Source organism: Hyalella azteca, unplaced genomic scaffold (genome assembly GCF_000764305.2).
Source record: "Hyalella azteca isolate HAZT.00-mixed unplaced genomic scaffold, Hazt_2.0.2 contig9828, whole genome shotgun sequence".
NCBI lineage: Eukaryota > Metazoa > Arthropoda > Malacostraca > Amphipoda > Hyalellidae > Hyalella > Hyalella azteca.
Window position 1 is genome coordinate 144,546 of NW_025939888.1, and position 22,369 is coordinate 166,914.

Here is a 22,369-nt window from a genome sequence, read left to right on the forward strand (position 1 = left end):
GTCTATAAGACAGATTATTTGCTTTGTTTTAATTTCATTTATCTTAATTCAGGACTGAGCTTATAAACAACCTTTTTCTCTAAAATTCTGCTATATATCAAAACTTCTTTTAAAATCTATTTGTGAAATTATTCTGATATATTTTCTGAGAAATTTTTATCCATTTTACATGATAGTTCCAAAGAAATATTCATTTAATTGACTTTAGAGCGTAGGTAGTTAGTTTGTCACGGTCTGTAGGGTACAAACATTTGTAGGGTTCTATAACGGCATTATGACTGCAAAGCTTTTCTATCGCGTTATAAAAATGTTGTTCAGTTTTGTTTATGAAATTGAAAGTTTCTATAGAAGGCCTGCGACTTCATTACTGTGGCAATGTTATTATCCCTGATGTTAGTTGAGGTTGTGATCGCACTCTGCTTCCCTAAAGCTTGGCATTGTTTTGAGAGCTTCCTCGTTAAAGGCTTACCTCTCACCAACATTGTTGTACATTTTATAGAAAAGTCTTTCACGCAAAAATTCACTCTGTGTATGAATGAATTTTTTTAACCGTCTAGTTATTGCTTCCGTGAGATACTTGCAAGCCTATAAGTCGATCAATGACTCTTAAATCAACCTTTTTAGGCGAGTTGACGCTCCGTGTAACGCCTTCAAGAACCGACTAGACGAAGCTATGCAGGAGCATATGTTCAGTATTGAAATGCCTAGCACCTTACGGACCAGGCAATAAGTCCAGCAGCTATCTCAATCAATCGTCAGTTATGGAAAGATCGGGTTCCAAAGGCCGGATCCCTTGTGAATCAAGTCACGAAAAGTACAAGAACCGGCAACAGGTAATGGGCCTATTTCTTCAGTGCCGACGCTTCTTTTCTATTCTTATTTGTGTTGTATAATTCACTATGTGACAAACTTTTATAATTAAGAGCTAAAAGTAAATGATCATTCGATTCCTACATCAAAAATTAATTCTGCCACTAAAGATCAATTTATAATAAATAAATAAATTATTGATTTTAGTGATAAATTTTATGGTACGTATCAAAACTGTTCATAATAAAATAAAGTTTATATAAGTCAGAACTAAACAAACTTGATCGTACGAGTTCAACATCAAAATTTGCTACGTCTTTTTTGAAATTATTGGTAAACTATTGCATCCAAATCATTTCAATGACATTTAAAAACTGTCAAGTCGTAAATATATCTTGAGCAAATTTTTTGCGAAATTAATCCCTGGTTTACCCCTACGTCTATTTTATGTTCGTGTTATATATCTATCATGTTATTAATTTATTTCTGATATATCAATCTTGTCATATATCTATTTTGTTATTTTTACGTCTTTTTATATATCTATCTTGTTATATATCTATCTATATACAGGTGGTTTTCCTGACGATTGATCTGGTTATCAAAATTCATGAAAATGCCATTGTTATCCATGAAGAGTGCAATTTTTTATTTCAGGTATGTTAGAAAACGAATTTATTCTCTGGTAAACTGTGCTATAAAAAAATTACTGTCTATTCGCATATGCAATTATTGTTTTTAAAAGATTCCTGTTATCTATCCTTCATTTTTAGCCATAAAATATATTATTCGCACATATTGCACCAGTCCTTCCTCAGACTGTCTGTAACATGTTTTATTCGTGTCAAGTTCCCTCTGAAATAACGCATGTGCGTGCACTCTGTGCGCCTGTGCCCTGTGGCAGATCGGACAATAATTGAATCGGCTTTAAATTGAAAACAATTTATGAATGGGCACGGAATTTTTTGTTTAACTTGCGCGAAATCACTTTATTTTCATGTACGGTTACATTCTTTAAACCGGAAGTGTTGATTGTTTCATGATTGTTTCATTACATCCATTGGTAGGGCAGGGTGGCCCATTGGTTTAAGTTCAGAGTACCAACATTGGCGCAGAGAGGCGCGGGTTTGATCCCAGCTCTGTGCGCCAGTTTCTGGTCAGAATCGGCGAGGAGGCCGGGCGGTTAAGCACAGCAGAATTGTAGCAGTGAGATGCGAGTTCGAGACCGCAAAGTGCTGTGAATGTTCTGCGATGTTAAAGAATCGGCGACAGGCCTACGGCCTAATAAACGCTGAAACCGCTATTATATTATATTATTATTATGACGTTATGGAACTGAGGAAGCCTTGAAATGGAAGATCAATTGCCATGTGCATTAATCCAGCAGATATTTCACTAACACTAACTCATTCCAGATATACGAATCTTCATATATAGATTATAGATGAGCATCATCGATTACAGTAGCGCTCACATCTGATCCTCCGCGTAGTTGCGCTCTCTTCTGAGCACATGCGTAGTTGCGCTCACATCCGAGCCTCCGCGTAGTTGCGCTCACATTTGAACACATGCGTAGTTGCGCTCACATCTGAGCACAAGCGCAGTTGCGCTCACATCTGAGCACATGCGTAGTTGCGCTCACATCTGAGCACATGCGTAGTTGCGTTCACATCTGAGCACATGCGCAGTTGCGCTCACATCTGAGCACATGCGTAGTTGCGCTCACATCTGAGCACATGCGTAGTTGCGTTCACATCGAGGGCCCGCGCTTTGAGTTACGCTCAAACCTGCTTTCCACCATTGAGACGCTCTTAACAGAATGAATTGAATTGTAAATGCTCCTGCAGATTATTTTTGGAAATCTTAACTTAATAAATAAAATTAGTCAAATTACATAATTTCAATTATTCACTTCTGCGTAATCACAGTTAGCAGGTCCAGATGAGAAAATCATGTAAAACAGCTTTAAACGAGAAATGGAAAGAGGTTCGGGTAGTTAAGGTAGAAATATTTAAGAATCAAATATATTTCAATACACTTCACACAAGTTACAATAATAGACACGAGCGGCGAGCAGTGCAGACAGCAAAATATTTCGATTTCACCGCACCGTTGGCCGCTAAAAATATTCATTTTTACAGTAAAGCTAGGCACATAAATCCGGACGAGGATCAAAGTTACTTGTACTGAATTGTTCCCTGTATGAGCTTGCGAAAAATATCTCTACGTCAAAAAAAAAGAAGGCGAAATTTTATAGTGAAAAAATATCCGAAAATACGTGAAACCTTATTTTTAACTCTTACATCCATCATATCACTGAAGGTCAAAGCAGGGGTTTTTAAACATTAAAAGGCTAATGAGAATCGAGATCTGTTCTTATCATCACAACAACTCCGTAAAAACTTAAGTTCTGTCCTACCGCAAGAAGCTCCTACAAAGAAATTGTCATGATAGACTGCTAGGCCCCCTGTTACGAAATCAATGACAAAACACACATTATTGAACGTAATTTCTCGACGTAACTGATTTAATTTTAAAAATACATCAGCCGCTAGCAATGTGACTCAATTTATTCAAATTTCAAAAAAAAAAGTTTACCGAAACGTTAGTAAAAAATTAAAGAAGAGGAACAGCTTGCATATCAATGATGATATTCACGTGATGATTAGTTGTTAGAATTGATAATTCAGTCATGCCACATGAAGGTCTAATGCATTAAAAGGCAAACTGCCACAAGTCGATCAACTAAAGAATGATGCAATCATTTGAATGTCGATAAAATTATACATCCTCCCGTTTATATAGTACCAAAATTGTTATAAATGTTCTTCTCAAAATGATAGTTATGAAAAATCTTGTTCGAGGAATATTTAAAGATTTGCTAAGTTTAGCCTGAGGGGAACCAATCAAACACAGCATAATGAACAAATCTGATAAGAAAGAAACCATACACCAACGAGCTAATAATGCCTTGAATGCCCGCAAAATATCAACATGCATCTGGGTTTCTGTACCGGTATTCATTATCGCATTAACTTCAATATTGTACAACCAAAGACTGAGCACAAAACTTTATATATTACCATAAAACACAACCTACGAACACGTATCAACAGAATAACATGACGCTCTGTGCAGAACTGAGATCTCTTCACTGGACAACGCAAGATGATTTTGATTAAAAACATGTACAGTATCGCAATATTTGATGGTATCCTTCAAATCAAGCCGGATTCGTGGCAAAAATTACGAAGCATGACGCCCAATTTCAATAATTGTCAGAGTATATAAAATTATAAAATTTTAAACTCTTCAAAAAAGTTACGTTAAAAAATTGAGCAACGGATTCGACTACGATAATAGCGAGTCCAGCAAATTACTCATCCAAAATCTCAGCATTAACAGATAAGCACGGTTTTAATTAACCATCGACGAACAAGAGACTTCAGAATAAATTCAGTGATGTCACGGCTGCAATGATTAACTTGTTACTTACACCACCTTGTCAATAATGTAAATCCTTATTCACTAACATTACACACGAGTCTACAACCTTAACACGATATAGACTTTAATTTATAGGAACTCTGAATATGAGCATGTCATTGTACTTATAGAAAGGTACACGTTAGTTACACGTTCATACAATTTTTACACGTAGGTAAAGAGGTTAATAATAATTCACCAAACACCCTTCGTCGCGCACTACTTGAAGAAAGTACATCACTCCCTGAGACAGTTGCTCGAGAATCAAGTTAGACTTAGCATAATGCTCATCGTTTGTTAATTAAGCAGCCGCATGACTAATTCCTATTTTACACCTCAAATCAAGAACTCGAGGCTAGTTGGTTTGCACACGGTTATGCCCAATGAGTAAATGAAACGCTCCCACTCGAAGCATTCCTCAAACAAATGATACAATGTCTTAGAGATTTGTACACAAGTACAGGCATCTGGTATTGGGCAGACCAAATAATTTTGGCCCTTATACTTTACTCATTTTGGTCCTTTAAATATATTTGTCTCAAGTTAATTTAAGGTTTTTAGTAGACAAGAACGTAAATACTCGGAGATAGAAATGGCAGGCGAGGGTGGAGGTAAGATAACAATTGGCTTTCAACGACCAACGGAAAAACTTGAACAAGAAAGAAAGAAGAAACTTATTCCTAATTCTAAAATGCTTCTTCAAAATTTAAAGAACAAGTGAATTTGTGAAGATAAGGAGCGATACCAAAATGAGCGACCTACACATCAAATGGCGCGATGAACTGAATTGATGGTAGTTAGACGCGCGACCTAACTACCATTGGGACGAAAAAACGTTGCAGTGAATTCACCACTTCAAGCTGGTGCTCAACCTTTGTTATTTGTCGTGATAGGATCTAAATATATGTTCATTGATTCAACATTCCACGAGATCATCCAAGATACATAACTTAATAGTATAAACCTTACAATGTAGAGACGACTGTTGAAAATTAAGCGTTAGTGAGGCAACGAAGGATAAAGGAACCGTCAATGACTATGTACGTGAGCACCTTAGCTTATCACACAGCCTGGTAAATAACTTAAAAGAATGCAACTTTCACACGTTAGGATGAGGTCCTGGACATTGCTCAAGTTTGCTTCATTTGGATCAACAGAGCTCTAAAACTGAAGCTGTAAAAAATGTATCTAACTTAAAATTTTCCGTAATTGAGGGCAGTTGTCAGCAACTGAGACCATTAACAACAATCACTTGCCCTCGCTACAAATTCCTTGTTGTAACGTTTAGCGTGTATGCATTGGATAAGAATTAAATACATTAATTACAAGAAGATTCACTCCTAATATGAAAGCAAGAAAACGCGTTCCCACATATCATCAACTGTGAATGTGAAAAAAATGAATCATTCACTTTCGGTATACTGATCTAATCTAAACATTATCGGTATTGCTACTCTGTGATGGCGGAGCACGCTGGACCGCCAAAAACTGATTGTCCAAATCTTTTTGCGGCAAAGATGACACTGAGACTTCAGCAGTTGCGATGGTCCTCAAGCTCTCTCGTTTGATGTCAAGAAGACTCGAAGGCTCCTGAGGCGGCATGGGCTGATAAGGTGGCACATCATCAGCGATGGTCCTCAAGCTCTCTCGTTTGATGTCAAGAAGACTCGAAGGCTCCTGATACGGTGGCACATTGGGATTGGGCTGATACGGTGGCACATCATCAACTATTCGCAGTGGAGGGCTTGAGCTAGGAGAATGGCATTGCAGTTTTGTTAGCTGTATGTTGGTGTTGTTTGCGCTGACATTGTCCACCATTGAAAATCCATATTTGGCGTACTCTTCTTTGTGAGAACCCTTGTAGTGAATTTTCATACTGTGTCGGTGCTGGAACATGCAATCGCAAACTGGACAGGCAAAAGTTGGGGGCTGTCCACACTCGTACTTCTTGTGTCGCTTCAAGTTTCCATGAGAAGCGTAAGATCGTTGACACACGTCACACTCAAACCTGGCACTTGTGGAAGATTGGAGCCTCCGCTTCTTGTTTCCGATCCTTTCTTCGGTCATTCGCTTTTCCTCTAGGCGCAAGCGTTCCTGTTCAGCCATCAACGCCATCATCTGAGTAGGGATCTGGCTATTGAGAGCAATGCCTGACTTAGGGTGGCTCGTCAGGACACTGTTAGTCAACGACGACTGGAAGCTGGCCAACGTCTGCGGAAGATTGACCAACTGGGGGAATGTCGTGGCAATATTGGGGAATGCGTTAGCCTGTCGCACTAAGAGGGCAGGGTTGAATTCAGCCACATTTTTGGCATTGATGAGAGCGGCCAGGATTTCTGCAAGAGAAAAATGTATTAGCGTCATCATTCCGCGATATGCAAGAAGGGAAACCCTTTCTCAGGAAAGGCTAATTCGCAGAAAGTACTCATAAGAGCACTATGTAAAATATATTGTTGACAGAAAAATATAAATCAAATGTACTCATTGCAGGGGTATGCGCTTAAAATAATCAAGAGAATGCTCAGGAAATTCGTTGAATAATCATTACTTTCCCGAGAAAGTCATGAACAAAGAGCGGCCTAGCTTCTAAAATAAATGAACAAAACGAATTTTTCATTATCCAAATAAAATTTCCTTGTGAACAACATAAGTAAGTAGGATACAAAAAATTACCTGGTTTTGTTGTGTGATCAGAGATTTTCTATGATGATAGGAGCCCAAGCTTATAGTTAAAGTAAACCATTTTTCATGGGGCAAGACTTTATTTACAAAACAACTTTTCGATTTGGCCTGACTTACGCGCTGTAGCACCAACTCGCACAAATAAAAACAGCATCGACAAACAACACTACAGCCACCGAACTGAAACAAGACAACGCGGCAACCAGCGAGACTGAGATACACCCACGGCAATGATATAAAATGTACAGAAAATCTAACCCAATCTGTAAACTCTTTAGCAGCAAAATTGCAATTTGATTGGCAGCGAAATAATCGCGTGCACGGTCGCTTATCAAACTTAGTCGAGTTTATGAACCGTTTCAAATTCCAGTATCTCTGTTATCATTGAAATTTTCATTGAGGTATGATATTGAATACTTAATTTACAGGCCAACTTTTCTTCCAAAAATTAGAAAAAACTCAAGTTTAAGTCTAGGTAATTACTGGGTAGTTAACGAAATAAATAAGCAAATGAAATAGCTTGAGCAAAATTATCGAGATTATTCCAGCCACGAAGAACTGGTAAGAGCTACAGGAGAAGTTATTTAAAATACTTTTACAAAGTGCCATTTAAAACTAGATTGATGACGTGTAAATGTGGAAGCTCGGAGCGTATATTGTGACCGTTGTAATTACGAGGACTCATCCAATCAACAGATTCGTCTTTTCATCTTAAGAATTTAAAAAGCAAACCAACATTCCTCGCATCACTGCATTTTACGTGAGATATGCCTATGTACTGCAGGAAGATAGTGTTAACAACTATAATCTTTCGGTATTTGTTACGATTAAATAATCATTTGTACGTAAATTCTACATTTGTCATTTTATGTAGTACTTTAAATATCCAAGTGAAACGAAAATTAGAATAAAAGCAAATCTAATAGAGAGTGACTAGAAATTGTTATGAAGCTCGGCAATGGCGCGTGTTACTCGCACTTTTCTACCATGCAGGCATTTTTAATAAAAAATTATTCCCATAAAAAATCAATAGATTCAACAATAACAGTTTTTATCTGGAATTTTTTTTAAATAAGAAAAACTGGAAATCTCTATAAAATAGTTAATGACTTTAATATGGCAATGGATTTCCTATGAGCAGATAAAACAATATATTAAAGCATGAACTAATAAGTGAGAACTAAGTTCTGTTATTACTTCATTCAGGCTCCACTCTGAAAAAAATGAATGCCTTCAATTGTCTTTTTAATAGATGATTTTAATATCAGAAACTCTAACTAACTAAATGTTATAAAAATCATGATTATAATGACTACTTGATGCTACTTTAGCCTTCGTTGAAAGCCAGAGATCTGTGATATACCTTGTCTTTTGTTGAACGAAAGGCTTATATATATATTAGCCTAACGCAAATAATATACGTATCATTAATTATATCAAGACTCAAACCATCAAAATCCAATATCATTTTTGGCTGATTAACTTAGACACAACTTTCAGATTTCAGTTTTAGATAGAAAATAATTTGTTTTCAAGTCATTGTTGAAACAATTTAGTAAAATTTTCAAAAGTATAAATGATTGATTGATTCCATATTTAGTAACAGATAAGAATAAAATCATGCTATATATGAACTTGACTTAAATGAACAAGGGCATTGGCAGTTGAAGCTACTAGAAAATTGTGCATCATCACAACCCTACTGAAAAGGAAAGCTTCTAAAAGTTGAAAAAAAAGTATTTCGGAGACATGGCTACACAGACATGCATAAACCCAAATAAACTCACAAACTACAAGTTGACATAGGACATTTTAAATGCTAATATAATCTCAACAACATAAAACTAAACTACAATTGAGCAGAATGAAAGAGGGAAGAGTCGGGGGCTCATGTAAATAATCCACTTAGACGATCAATCTTCCATTAAACTTATTCTCTTGTCACTAGCAATAATATTGCGTAAGGGTCTTAATTTTTGTAGCAAATGATAGTTAGGTAATCGCTTAAATGACATTTGCTTCCGTGCCGAACAATCAAGCTATGACGTAATCAACTCAAGTGCTTTAACATGCAGAGTCCTAGCTAATTATTCGACCCAATTGGCCTACGAGGTCCCCGACTGATCAGTTCAACGAGCGCTATATCAATGCCCTCCTGCGTAGGCTGTTGACTTGTCAAAGGCGAAGCATCTTTGGTCAAGTAGGAGGCGTGTGCTTCCTTGCCATGTGACGGAGCAAGTGAGCCTTTTGTTTGAACTTCCAGTCACATCGAGTGCACTGAAACCTGGGCTCAACTCCACACTCGTTCTTAATGTGATGCTTGAGTCCTTTGCGAGTTTTGTACAATCGGCCGCATCGGGCGCACTCGTTGGAGCGGAGGAAGGGCATCGAGTGCATGGGTGGAGGCGAACCAGAATTGCACGCCCACGAGGAGGACAGAGAACTTGGGGGATATAGTCCAGGAAAAGTGGGGGAAAGAGTGGAGGAGTGAGAGCCGGGGGAGAGAGGAGGAAGTGAAGGACTAAGATACGGTGCAAGAAAGCTGTTTTTGAAGCTACTTTTCCAAAATCCTGGAATGAGAACAAGCGATAACGAAATAAGCATTTGTACTGCTACTTTTGGTACAGTGAACAAGTACTCAAACTAATGCAAAGCATTCAATACTGCGTACTGGAATCAATGTTAAATTACTCAATTAAATATTACAGTATTGCACAATTACTACTTCTACAAAATTCGGTAGTTTTGAAAGCATACTACATCGCGTATACGAGGTTAGTTAGTATGCACTGTTAAAATAACTGGTTAATTTTACTTGTCTAATATTATATATACGTTCCTTTTTCGTTCAAGTTAGTAGGATTTGCAATCAAGAGGAAATTTTGGAAACATCAAGCCAACCGATTTAATAGACCTCATGCCGGCACAACGCATCTATAGAACGTGCACCAAGTCCGAAAAGAAGAAAATTTACACAAAGTCCAGAGATAAAAATATTTAGGAATAGAACCCACCTACACTAGCCTCTACCTGTGAAAGAGCTCAACATGCTGATTAAAAAATATACCATCTAATTAAATTATAGTGGAATCAACTAAGCATGCGGAAACTCCGACGAAAACCAGCAGAACCAGTAAAGCAGAAACAAGAAATAATGTCATAACATGCCTCACATCCAGATTATTTATACTTTCTCATTGAGTTACATTAGATCAGCAACAGTTAGTACGAAGTTTGCAAAGCATGCTCAAGATCCATAAATTAATTACCAACTTCCAACCACCTCTTCGCCACCACCCAAACTGAGGGAAAATCAGTTCAAGTATTCCGTACAAATGTTAATTTAATAACAAACAAATAACCGTCATTCAAGAAAGCAAAACTATTCAAACTCTTTTTAAATTGACTTCAAAGAAATGTAGCACATACGTGGCGATTCTAATTCCACTAGAAGTGTAAAAATTAGGGGAAATTCTTAGAAAATACCATGTAGCCCCGAAAAACTAAGCTTTTAATTAGTACAACTGCTGTTCCGACCCCGACGACTGTGAATGAAATAGTTTATCACAGCAAGATACGAAATCATTTACGATCTTTTCAGAAAATAGAGATTCGTAAATAAAATTATTACAAGATAGCCAAAAGCATCGGTTTCATTCGATGTCAATTATTCTAGCTTGGATTGAAATTCCACGAGCAATTCCTATTTATTCGACATCCGAAGTTTCCGAGTGAAAGTGAAATTTCAGGTGAATCGTGAAAAAAATCTATAAGCTAATCAGAAAAACTTCGGAACCTCATTACTTTTGAAGATGATTACATCAAACGTAATTTTACTGTAATATGTCTCATTGAGAGCAAAGTAGTGTTTCTGCAATACTAAAGAATCCATGCAAGACTCCAAAAAACAATTCTGCAAACAAAATTTTTAAACTAATGCACAATGTAGTACAGAATGGAATTGTTCTCGTAACATCGCAAGCCTTGAAAATTGTGCCGCCACAAACCAAGTGTGAATATCAAAACCATGTGTTTGTATTTCTAGACCACTCACAGGGTTGATGTATAAATGCCCAAACCTTCTGTTAAGCGAAACCAACGCCAGTCTTACGCCGTTTTAGTGTAAATAGTGGTAGTGCTTAAACTAGCAATTGACTATGTTATTGCCCAAACCTTGAGTTTTGTGTTTCCGAAGCAGTGGCGGTATCAACTGAACCATTGCAATTGTTAAAGTCTTACCTGAGGTGCCGGTGTTGTCAGACGCGGTCTTGATGTCGTCGCCTGCGGTGCTGTAGTTCCAGGGCATTCGCGGGTAGCCTGCAATGAAGCCTGTGTCAGCGACGAATATCAGATCAGTAAAACTTAGTAAATTCATAACATAAGGTAGTAGTCGATCGCAGTTGTAGCAAACATTATAAATAAGGAAGCAGACAAGCAAGCAAGCTGATGAGCATGCAAGCAGGTGTCAGTAAATGAAAAATATTCGACAGAACTCCTTCGAAGAAATAAGACAGGGGAAAAATTTGTAATTTCAGCAAAGAGTTCATGCTGATGCCATAAATTTTATGAAGCAAGCAAGGAACAAAATATTCAACGAATATTAACTTCTTAAGGCAAGACTATTCGATTAGAGCGTTGAAATGGGAATTCAAAAAAATCCGCTTAGCAGTGAAATGGCCGAAACCAAGAACTATAACACTAATATATCATGCGAGATTTAATTAAAAAGCCAAAGCGTTCACAGCGAAAAAGTTTAGAATCGAAAGAACTCACTCTGCATAAATGACTCGGTGACTTTGGGTGTCGAAGTAGAAGGCCCAGGCGACACCGATCTCGCCCTGCCGTTGCCGGGTGCTCGGTATCCCAAATTCTCGTTGTACTTTGTTTCTGTTCCACTCTCATCGTCGCTGTAGTGTTCGCTGGCACCCGCACTGCTGTTCTGCTTTCCCGACTGTTCAGAGTTGCGAGGGCTGCTGTTCTCTTGGTGATCGTTGAATCGGTGCGGCGAACGATCGTCGTCTGTGCCGTCGTTGTGAAGTAACTTTGAATCATTTGTTTCGGGTGACTTACTTCGCGACCGTTTGTTCAGTAGAGACTGAGATACTCTAATTTGAGGCGAAAATTGCGAGTAATGTTGAATTTGAGATGCTAAAACGGCGGCTGATACCGGGTTGATATTTGGGCTGCCAGTAGCTTGTCCAACTGAGGCTAAAGAGTTTAGAGGGTTGGTCACCGCACCGATGCGGTTCAAAGGACTGATCGAAGAAGTTGCTTTCGTCAGATCGAGACTAGCGTTACTGTGGAGAGAGTCTTCAGGAGAATTCGAATATCGCCGATTGATAACGGCAGGATCTCTTAAAACCTTCTCTGACTGCAGCTGCTTTGACGCGTCTACGGGTATGGACTTTAGGTGAGATTGGCGAGAGAGGTTTGCATTGTGGGCGAGATGTGAGGGAGTGGCAAGGCGATTCGACAAGAATTGCGAGCCTGTACGGAACGCCAAGGCAGTGTTCAGAATATGGCTGTCGAAAGGTGACAAGTGTGCATGGTTGATCATGGAAGGGTTCAGAGCCGGTTGTCCAGGTACCATAAAGTTTGGCGTGATGGTGTTGGTATCTTCAGTAATGATGGAATCGGACGAAGTCGTACTAGGAAATGCACCGGTGGTTCGATTCCTTGACAAATCTAGTTCTTTCCCCTGAACGTCTTCGATCTTGGATGTCAATGCTGCCACGCCGTTTTTATCCACGTCCAGTCCAGTAACTTTGAATTGTTTAGCTGCTTTCATGAACTCTGGCACATCAGTTGCGGTTACAACAACCGTGCCTACATACATGAATCTTAAGATCTGCTGCAGCGTCTTATGCCGCACGTCTTTGACTACGACTACCGCGTTCGTCTCCTGGACTCTATCGAACAAATTCTGCAAAGGTAATGGAGAATTTTAAGCGGCTTGTAATTTTACGATACACGATTTAATTAAATTATTTTTATTACAACACAATTATTGAGGATTGAATAAATTATAAGGCTAAATTGAATGATTTTTTTCCTATCAAAGAAAAGTCTATACCGGAACGCACGACATAATTAAACATAGAACAAGGCAATAAGGTATAATTAACACAACAAATAGTGATTTAACTGAATCATACGCCCGAGTTCTCCTATCTAAAAAATAAATGAAGAAATGAGTTCTTACCTTGAAGAAGTCGCTGCAGCTTGAGAGCACCAGCTTATGAGCAGGGATCATTTCGTTGTCTTCAGTGCAGTAGAGCGACACGTCGTGGAACTGCTTGCATTCCAGGAACTCGCCAACTTTTGAAGCTAAGACATCCTGGTGCATACTCCAGTTGACGCACAGCTCTTCATCCTTCTCCGCCATTGTCTGGAACACAAGAAACTGAATTTTTAGTATTGATTTTATTGTGTGCAGTAAGGAGGTATATACATAGAGCAGAATGATCGTGCGTCAGAAAGAATTGTTCATCGCGTACGAAAATTTAACGTGATAATGAAATCTACATTGCTTAACCGAATGTTAAAACTAGTGGGAGAAATACTTAAATAATTCTGATTAAAACAAAGTGATATAATAGAATGCGCGAACATCGTGTAGAAACTCTTACAACGTTCAAGTTGTGATCTTGCACGACGGACGATACTCGTAAAAATTTATTTCGATGAAACTCCGATATTTTGGATACATGCAGCCCATGACCTGTATCGTCGTAATTTTCGACGGCTGTTTCGTCAAACTTGAAATAGTCTCGGAAATTCGAAGCACGCAACTTCTCAAGGAAGTATCAGTGGAGACAAAAATTAAACTCTGACGAATCGTATATTAGTAGAAGACAATTTCCCATGCTAATTAGTATGCATGTTGAATTTCGACAACGTTGCATTTGAGATCTAAAAGGGATTCGTAATCAGATCTTGTGTAAGATTCTTTTGAATAATTATAATGATTTGAACGTGACCACTGTGTTGACGGACTGTGCAGCGCTATATATGCATATGCATATGGAGTAATTAGAGTTTTATGAGGAGTCTGACGTCTCGAATTGTATTGTCAAGTCATTATAACGAAGCAACACAAGCCTAAGACGAAATCCACCGGCAATCTCAGTTTTGGTCAAAATGTTTCGCCTTTCGTAAAACACTGTCATACTTCAAGAACAACTACAACATCTACAACAAATGCAGAAAAGATTAAAATGGTACTTTTACAGTTTGCAAGGATAATTATATCATAGTTTGCATGCACAATAATTGAAAAATACTTTTAATTGAACAATAAAATTATAGTTAAATTTGAGACCATAAAAATGAGTCATTTGAGTTTGAAAATTGGTGGAAAGTATCAAAAAATTTTGGCCTTCGTGCGAAAACGTGCTTGTGAAATCCGTAGATTTTTTTGCGATTGCTTGCAGCCTTGCACGACCTTGTGTGGCATGCGGCAGCATCAATGGATTGCATGGCACAACGTGACGATTCAAACAAGGGCGGGGCAAAACTTCAGCGTCTGCGTACAGCAAAAAAATTGGAACATTCGTCCTTGTTGCTATTCATTCGGTTCACGTTGGACGAAAAAACGCGTTATGAGCATGAAGCGGGCGGTTGTGAAGAGAGACTCCGAACTAAAATGAGGAAGATTACTGGTGAACGTGAAGGTTTGTTATTACTCTGTTGAGTACATTAAAAAATAATATATAATATTTTTGTGACGTAAAAGCTTTTTGAAATCACTCTTAGGAATGCATATATGACTCGCGATTAAGAAATGTGAATGTGAGTGAGAAGTGATACACGTACGAATTGGGCACATAAGCGATGCTGAAAAAACAGCCTAAATGCGAGCGGTTTATCCACGCTCGAAATTTACATCAAGCCAAAAAATGGCTATACAGAACTTATCCAGTATCTCGAGTACAACATGAACGAAGAGAAATTAGAATTAACTACTCAACCAAATCAACCTAACCTAACCCAACCCAACCAAACCAAACTAAAGTAGTTAGAAGTAACTTCATATATCCCCGAGTTAGAAGGAATAGTTCATGCGAGTTCAGAAAAATTAGGGTAGGTTTGCATCGCCTGTTTTAACTTCCTTCGCAATTTCGAACATTCAATGGTTTCTTTCCTTCCAGCAAGACAATTTCTGGTTTCAATGGTTCAGAGAATTATGTTCAGAAATAGAGTTCCATGATTAGTGCTAAATAAGTGTTTCCACAGGTTCCTGCTATAAGCAACTTCAAGCTGAAGCGAAAATAATTGTTTTCAGTCTCGTCAGCGTTGATAAATGAACTTTTTAAATAGCTTACTTAAAATTTTTTCATGAGTTAGGAAACCAGAGAACTTTGAAACTAAACAGAAGATTGCGGAGTAAACAATTTACTATCACAGTTCGATTAATTAGCAGTACAATTGAACTCTCGTTAACTGAGATTGCTTAAAATTCATCCATAAACGTATTAATTATCTCACGACAGAGACAACAGTGCTTATAATGTGAGAATTTTTTTTCTTGTACAAACCCAAAACTTTAACTTTCCTGGTAGAACTAGGCGCTCCAAGTCCGGAGACTTCAAATCACAACCAATTTTAACTTTAAGAAAAAGTATTGATCCGAAAATCCAAGATAATTGTTAGAAAAGTACAATATATCTTTAAAAATGATATGTTTTTTCTATAACAACTTTCCTGGGGCCCAAGTTCAAGTACAACCTTTCCGACAAAGTTCAAACAAAACTAGGTATCGATTAATTGTGGTGCAGACATATAAACTCGTACACGAGCTACAATGAATGATGGCCTTCTAAATAATCAATATTTTTCAAGCATAAGTAGAATGTGAATGAATCACATGAGCTATAAAATATGATAATAAAGTTAAAAAATTAATACATTGGAATTTCCCATGAAATAATACACAGTCGCATAAGTTGAGTAAAATTCAACTAGTTCTCTGAAACGTAATCACAGTCATTAGGCTAATTTAAAATCTGCAATTCGTATTCAGAAAATATTGAGCCCTTCTTGTACATTTTAATCAGTTCAAGGTTATATAATTTACAAGGAGTGTCCGGTGCCACTTCACCACTCACCAGTTCAGTAGCCAATATTAATATCCTCGGTAATTGTGTTATCCTCGACTGGAGTGGAGTTTGAACGATAAAAGTTAGATTCCAATATCATTTGAACAAAACCAACTCCACTTCATGGAAGTCTAAACTCAAACTGAAAAATGTTCACACATAATTCGATATAAACTGCGGGCAATATCACTTGAGAGTTTCCGAAATATCAGGTATCTAATTATAGATTTTCCAGTTTCAACTACATACTTTGTTGTAATAACACATCCACTGAGCGTCAACTGAATCACTTGACTGTTGTTTACACTGCACAAGTGCTGAGGTAGTACACCACTACAAGCAAGTCACACACTGCACACTACGTTACACAAGTCAAGACTGATCGCTGCCTAAAGATCCTAGCAACCGCTTCCGATGCGAGATGCATGGAGAATGAAGGCGTGGTGCCCTCATGACTTCTCCTGCAGTAGCCTCCACCTCCACCTCCTCCATCTCCCCCTACCCCTACGTCCACACCCTACTTGTTCCCGGGCGTCAAGCGCACGGCCTATCACCCCTGCATCCCCACACACCGTAGCTCCGCCCACTGGCGGGTGGTGGCTCGTGGTGGAGGGTGGAGGGGGCGGGCGGTGGAGAGTGGCGGTCTGCATGACACTTGCGCACCCAGCAGCTGGTCGCCCCAGCCCTGCCCAGCCGTGGTATGCTTGCCAGCCTGCATGCATCATGCCTTCCCATGCCCACCTGTGACATTTGTGCCCCGCTAAATCTTTCTTATCATTGCACTAATACACGCTCCATGTTGTACTATCCTCACTACAGCAGCGGCATGCTTGCTCCATGCCGTACTATCCTCACTACAGCGGCGGCATGCTTGCTCCAAGTTGTGCTATCATCACTACAGCGGCGGCATTCTTGCTCCATGTTGTACTAACCTCGCTACAGCGGCGGCATGCTTGCTCCAAGTTGTACTATCCTCACTACAGCGGCGGCATGCTTGCTCCAAGTTGTACTATCCTCACTACAGCGGCGGCATGCTTGCTCCAAGTTGTACTATCCTCACTACAGCGGCGGCATGCTTGCTCCAAGTTGTACTATCCTCACTACAGCGGCGGCATGCTTGCTCCACGTTGTACTATCCTCACTACAGCGGCGGCTACTCACTACAGCGGCGGTATGCTTGCTCCACGTTGTACTATATCCTCACTACAGCGGCGGCTACTCACTACAGCGGCGGTATGCTTGCTCAAAGTTGTACTATCCTCATAATAGTTGCAGATATAGAGTGAATTCATGAAGTTCAACATCGCATTGCGAGTAAGAGTGACTGCGATGATGTCTTCAACATGCAATGATGCGTCATGATTTACAAATTTACATTCTAAATTCATGCTTGTCGTTTCACAAGTTGTGTATTATGAGGGCTGTATAGATCCGAGGGCTGTGAGTACGAATAAATTTTGAACTCAAGCAAGTTAATTAAACAATGACCCGTTTACAGTAAACCCACATGTAGCAAGGAAGATCCACTCGCTTCCTGTATTCAAAATCATATTTGAATTCATTAGTTTTGACTAGACTACAGATTTAAAAAGTAAAATCATATCTCAATTTTCACATCAAACTCCTGTTCCAACTATTTGCAATGTTTTAAGCTTCCACCATAAAAAATTCCATTTAATTTCCATGTAATCGTTGATACACATCCTAACCTAATTACCTACGCTATCTATCTACATATAACATAACATAACATAGCGATGTCGGTGCATGAAGAGTATAGGCCTGATGTGGCCTGTCGCCGATTTTTGTAATTTTCGTGACTTGTTCACAGAAGATCTAAAATCGTGTCCTTTGACCGGATCTGTTCAAGACTGACGCTATCAAGAAATAATTATTTGGACACTTAATACAAGAAAGAATATTCAACTCGGCAAACAAATTCGCTTGTAAGGATATAATGAAACTGATTGGCATGACGATAACAGAGTTTGAGTCCGTCATCATTCGTTCACTTTGTGAAGACGCAGAAGATCGCATAACGCATGCCTGGACAAACACGTCTTTATCAGCTGGCCAAATTTCAGTTTTTAGTCAACAAAGTTCTTATGTTTTCGTTGTAGCAAATGCTGAGGCTGCGCTACAAATTAAGTATGTAAACATGATAATTGTACTAATGTCATTTCAAAATTTCAAATTCAGTTGTTGCGAAACTCTTCCTATACTTGATAATGAATGAAGTTGCATTCGAAACGATGTAAAATTATAATAAAATGTCCCTTGGAAACCTGATATTTGGATTTTCACTTCATATCAAGAGCCTAATTCGCCGAATCGAGAAAAATAATAAGAAAATTGTCAATAAGAAATACTCTCTGGTCTTCAATGAAACCTGCATTAAACATGATAAGGTACACATTTTATTTTTAATCGAATTGGAAGTTTTCCTAAATCGATGTATTGATTTAAGAACTGTAGTTAATTCCAACCTGAAAATTACAAATGATTATTGCGCTTCACTAATGAAATGCTTCATTATATATAAGCATTAAACAACTTGAAATTAAAGACGATGGTTGGAATTATGCATAAGTTAGAAGTTTAAATTCGAAATTTAGTGAATTGAAATTCCGTCCCGATTCATATTCAGAGCAATTGTGAGCATCATATTCCAGCTAATAATGCACCATACTGTACACGAAGCCTGTGTTTGTTCCACGCACACCATGGCCACGTGGTACACGCGTAACTAAATCGCAATCTACGCTTGCGTGTCAGAATGTACGTATGCCAAAGTGACCACGAATCTCGTAGGTCCCGAACTTTTCAGAACGCGTCTTTACACGGCTTCACGCGCTAGAAAAAAAACTTTGCTTTGGAAAGATTAGATCGCTTTTTTTGGCTCGTCCATTACAGGACATTTGTGTTGCCCTTATAATTGCCGCCAGCACGATTGCGACCATTAAAAAACGGAATATCTTATTTCAACTTTAGTGTGAATAAAAGTACACATGGAAATAAATTTCATCTAAATGCATGCGATTTCTCGTTATTAATTCTAATGTCCACGTATTCAATTATTATTCTATCGCGAAATTTTTTATAAGTTACTGCCTTTCGCGTTGGTATCTATAGGGACTAAAAATTGTTAAGGTCGATCAAGACGAGGACAAATCGAAGTCTCGATATAATATTTATCCTAACTTTTTTCAACTAATCTGGTGAATTTGAAAAGGAGGATGCGACGTTTTACCGCCGACATCAATGAAATGAGCAACCAACCTGTTGTTAAAACCTGGAAGACTTAATTCCACTTAATTAATTTATTTGTACGCCATGCATATACTGCTACATGGTGCACGTAGACCGCCGCCGTATAGCATACTTGTAGTTGGTGCGCGTAAAGCATACTCCTGAGACGCGACGCATACCATACAGCAAACTTTTATGTGGCGATGCAACTAAATTTCAAGTGACGTAAACAGTTAGAACCACGACCCAAATGTTACGCACCCGACGAAACAAATTCATCGAAGGTCATATTGCTTGTAATGTAGCGTCCGTTTGTCATACAAATTAAAGTAATTTCTCAATTTTTCTAGTTGTACCAACAAAGCTACGACGAAATCAGTTCGAGAACTATGAGTTATTGCATTAGATAAAACGTTATTGATGTTAGTTTTTATTACATAAAAACGATGTTCGTTATCGTTTTTCGTATATGCAATTACGAGCACGTCGTTAGTAAGAGAGTGCACGCATGGAAGTGGAAAATTGTGCTATTCAATGGCATGTATAACGCACGTTTTTCTCTAATACACCATATATTAATTTTTTGTTGTAATCTGGACTGAAAGTTTAGCACATGATAATACACCATGCACCTCAACCTCAAAAAGAAAGGATATAGCCTATGAATAAAAGTAAACGATCAATAAGCATTAGCATAAATAAGCATTAGCATAAAAGTAAACGATTTACAATAAGCCTTATGAAAACAACAAGTTAAAACGATGATTTCAAAGGAGACTGTACAAATTAATTTAAGTGGCCGCATTTCGTTAGCTACATGGCAATATAAATTATATTGTTAGATGACAATAGGCATAAATTATATTGCCAGGTAATTTAGGAATAATGGACAAGGCATAATTTTAATGTAAAACTAGACAATCCTATCCTAGAGACCATTACGTGAGCTACACTATTACTTTATGGCTTTACATTACTATAGGGCAATTTCTTAATGCCGTCTCCGCTACCCAGACAATAATTGGTGCCATTATTTATCGAACAAACCATTGAAAACGTTGGACTATTCCACGTAAATAGTATGTTACATATAATACTCACGTTATTCAGATTAGCAATTCTCCGCAAATTTTCATAAACCTCAGCCACTGACGGATCACTCCACTCCATCTTGCTTCTCTTCAACTTCTGATGGTCCTTCCTTACATAGCGAGTCATATAAATACATGAGCTGGCAACTTATCGGCAAAACATTCCTTTCTAAATCTCATCAAAATTTGTCACGCCTCTACCCTTATCGCCTATACCCTGGTCAAGATTCTTATCCGCGTGCAGTTTTCCCGCAACGAAAAGTGAATCATAAGGAAGACACAACAACGAGACAAACACATCTTTTGACTTGAACTTCTGCGGTGCCATAACTGCTTCTTTGCGTGATCCTTCCATCGAGAATGTGGACGACTGCAATCAATACGGACAAGTGCCGACGCGGCTAATTTTTCTTTAATTTTAATTACTTTGATAAATTAGAAAGATTATAGGCTGATTTAAAATGGCATGGACATTGCGAGCTGAAGCGGATTTGAAATTAAATATTGTAGTATCTTTTCCACGTGTGGCAGACTGCCAATAAATTAAGATCGGTATATTTTTACCAAAACGTTTAGAATTTATGGGTTTCTGCAACTAAATTTAAATTTAAGGTAATCTCCTACCCATTTCTCGGTCGTCAAACCACGATTCGCATGAAATTAAGCAATAAGATTGAATTGTATTTTAGCGCCTGTGTAATCTCATTCGATATCGCGCGCCATCTGTCCAGCAAAATGCTTGCATAATTAAAAATAGATCTCAATAGGTTTAAAAAGATCGCTCACTGGTTTGAACTTCATAATATTTGCTCTGGGTTATGTAGCAATTTGAATTACAGTGCACACCCTCCCTACCTAGTGTACACCTTCTCTACCTAGTGCACACCTTCTCTATTTAGTGCACACCCTCTCTACCTAGTGCACACCCTCTCTACCTAGTGCACACCCTCTCTACTTAGTGCACACCCTCTCTGCCTAGTGCACACCTTCTCTACCTAGTGCACACCCTCTCTATTTAGTGCACACCCTCTCTACCTAGTGCACACCCTCTCTACTTAGTGCACACCCTCTCTGCCTAGTGCACACCTTCTCTACCTAGTGCACACCTTCTCTACCTAGTGCGCATCCTCTCTACCTAGTGCACACCCTCTCTACTTAGTGCACACCCTCTCTACCTATTGCACACCCTCTCTACTTAGTGCACACCCTCTCTACCTAGTGCACACCCTCTCTGCCTAGTGCACACCCTCTCTGCCTAGTGCACACCCTCCCTACCTAGTGCACACCCTCTCTACCTAGTGCACACCCTCTCTGCCTAGTGCACATCCTCTCTACCTAGTGCACACCCTCTCTGCCTAGTGCACATCCTCTCTACCTAGTGCACACCCTCTCTACCTAGTGCGCACCCTCTATACCTAGTGCACACCCTCCCTACCTAGTGCACACCCTCTCTGCCTAGTGCACACCCTCTCTACCTAGTGCACACCCTCTCTGCCTAGTGCGCACCCTTTCTACCTAGTGCACACCCTCCCTACCTAGTGCGCACCCTCTCTACCTAGTGCACACCCTCTCTGCCTAGTGCATACCCTCCCTACCTAGTGCACACCTTCTCTACCTAGTGCACACCCTCTCTGCCTAGTGCACACCCTCTCTGCCTAGTGCACATCCTCTCCACCTAGTGCACACCCTCTCTACCTAGTGCACACCCTCTCTACCTAGTGCACACCTCCCTACCTAGTGCACATCCTCTCTACCTAGTGCACACCCTCTCTACCTAGTGCACACCCTCTCTGCCTAGTGCGCACCCTCTCTACCTAGTGCACACCCTCTCTACCTAGTGCACACCCTCTCTACCTAGTGCACACCCTCTCTACCTAGTGCAGCGCGGGGTTCAGGCAGAAAGTCTTGAGGTCATGAAAAATTTTTTTTTCAGTCAAGTATTTTTCGACCAGC

At 39.1% G+C, this 22,369-nt stretch overlaps 1 protein-coding gene across 5 annotated transcripts; it reads right to left on the reverse strand.

The window, feature by feature from the left end:
- Positions 1-3,873: 3,873 nt before the first annotated feature.
- LOC108672863 (longitudinals lacking protein, isoforms A/B/D/L) lies at positions 3,874-20,726 on the reverse strand. 5 transcript variants are annotated; one of them, XM_047882170.1, is made up of 6 exons: positions 20,427-20,726; positions 13,181-13,366; positions 11,752-12,901; positions 11,218-11,307; positions 5,933-6,632; positions 3,874-5,845 (listed from the first exon to the last, which is right to left on the reverse strand). In XM_047882170.1, the coding sequence occupies exons 1-6, from the start codon at positions 20,541-20,543 to the stop codon at positions 5,728-5,730; spliced, it is 2,361 nt and encodes a 786-aa protein (XP_047738126.1). In that variant the 5' UTR covers positions 20,544-20,726; the 3' UTR covers positions 3,874-5,727. The 5 variants fall into 5 exon arrangements, with proteins under 5 accessions (XP_047738126.1, XP_018016103.1, XP_047738125.1 ...); XM_018160614.2 differs by having other exon boundaries at positions 3,874-6,632; positions 11,218-11,295; XM_047882169.1 differs by having other exon boundaries at positions 3,874-6,632.
- Between the last annotated feature and the right edge of the window lie 1,643 nt (positions 20,727-22,369).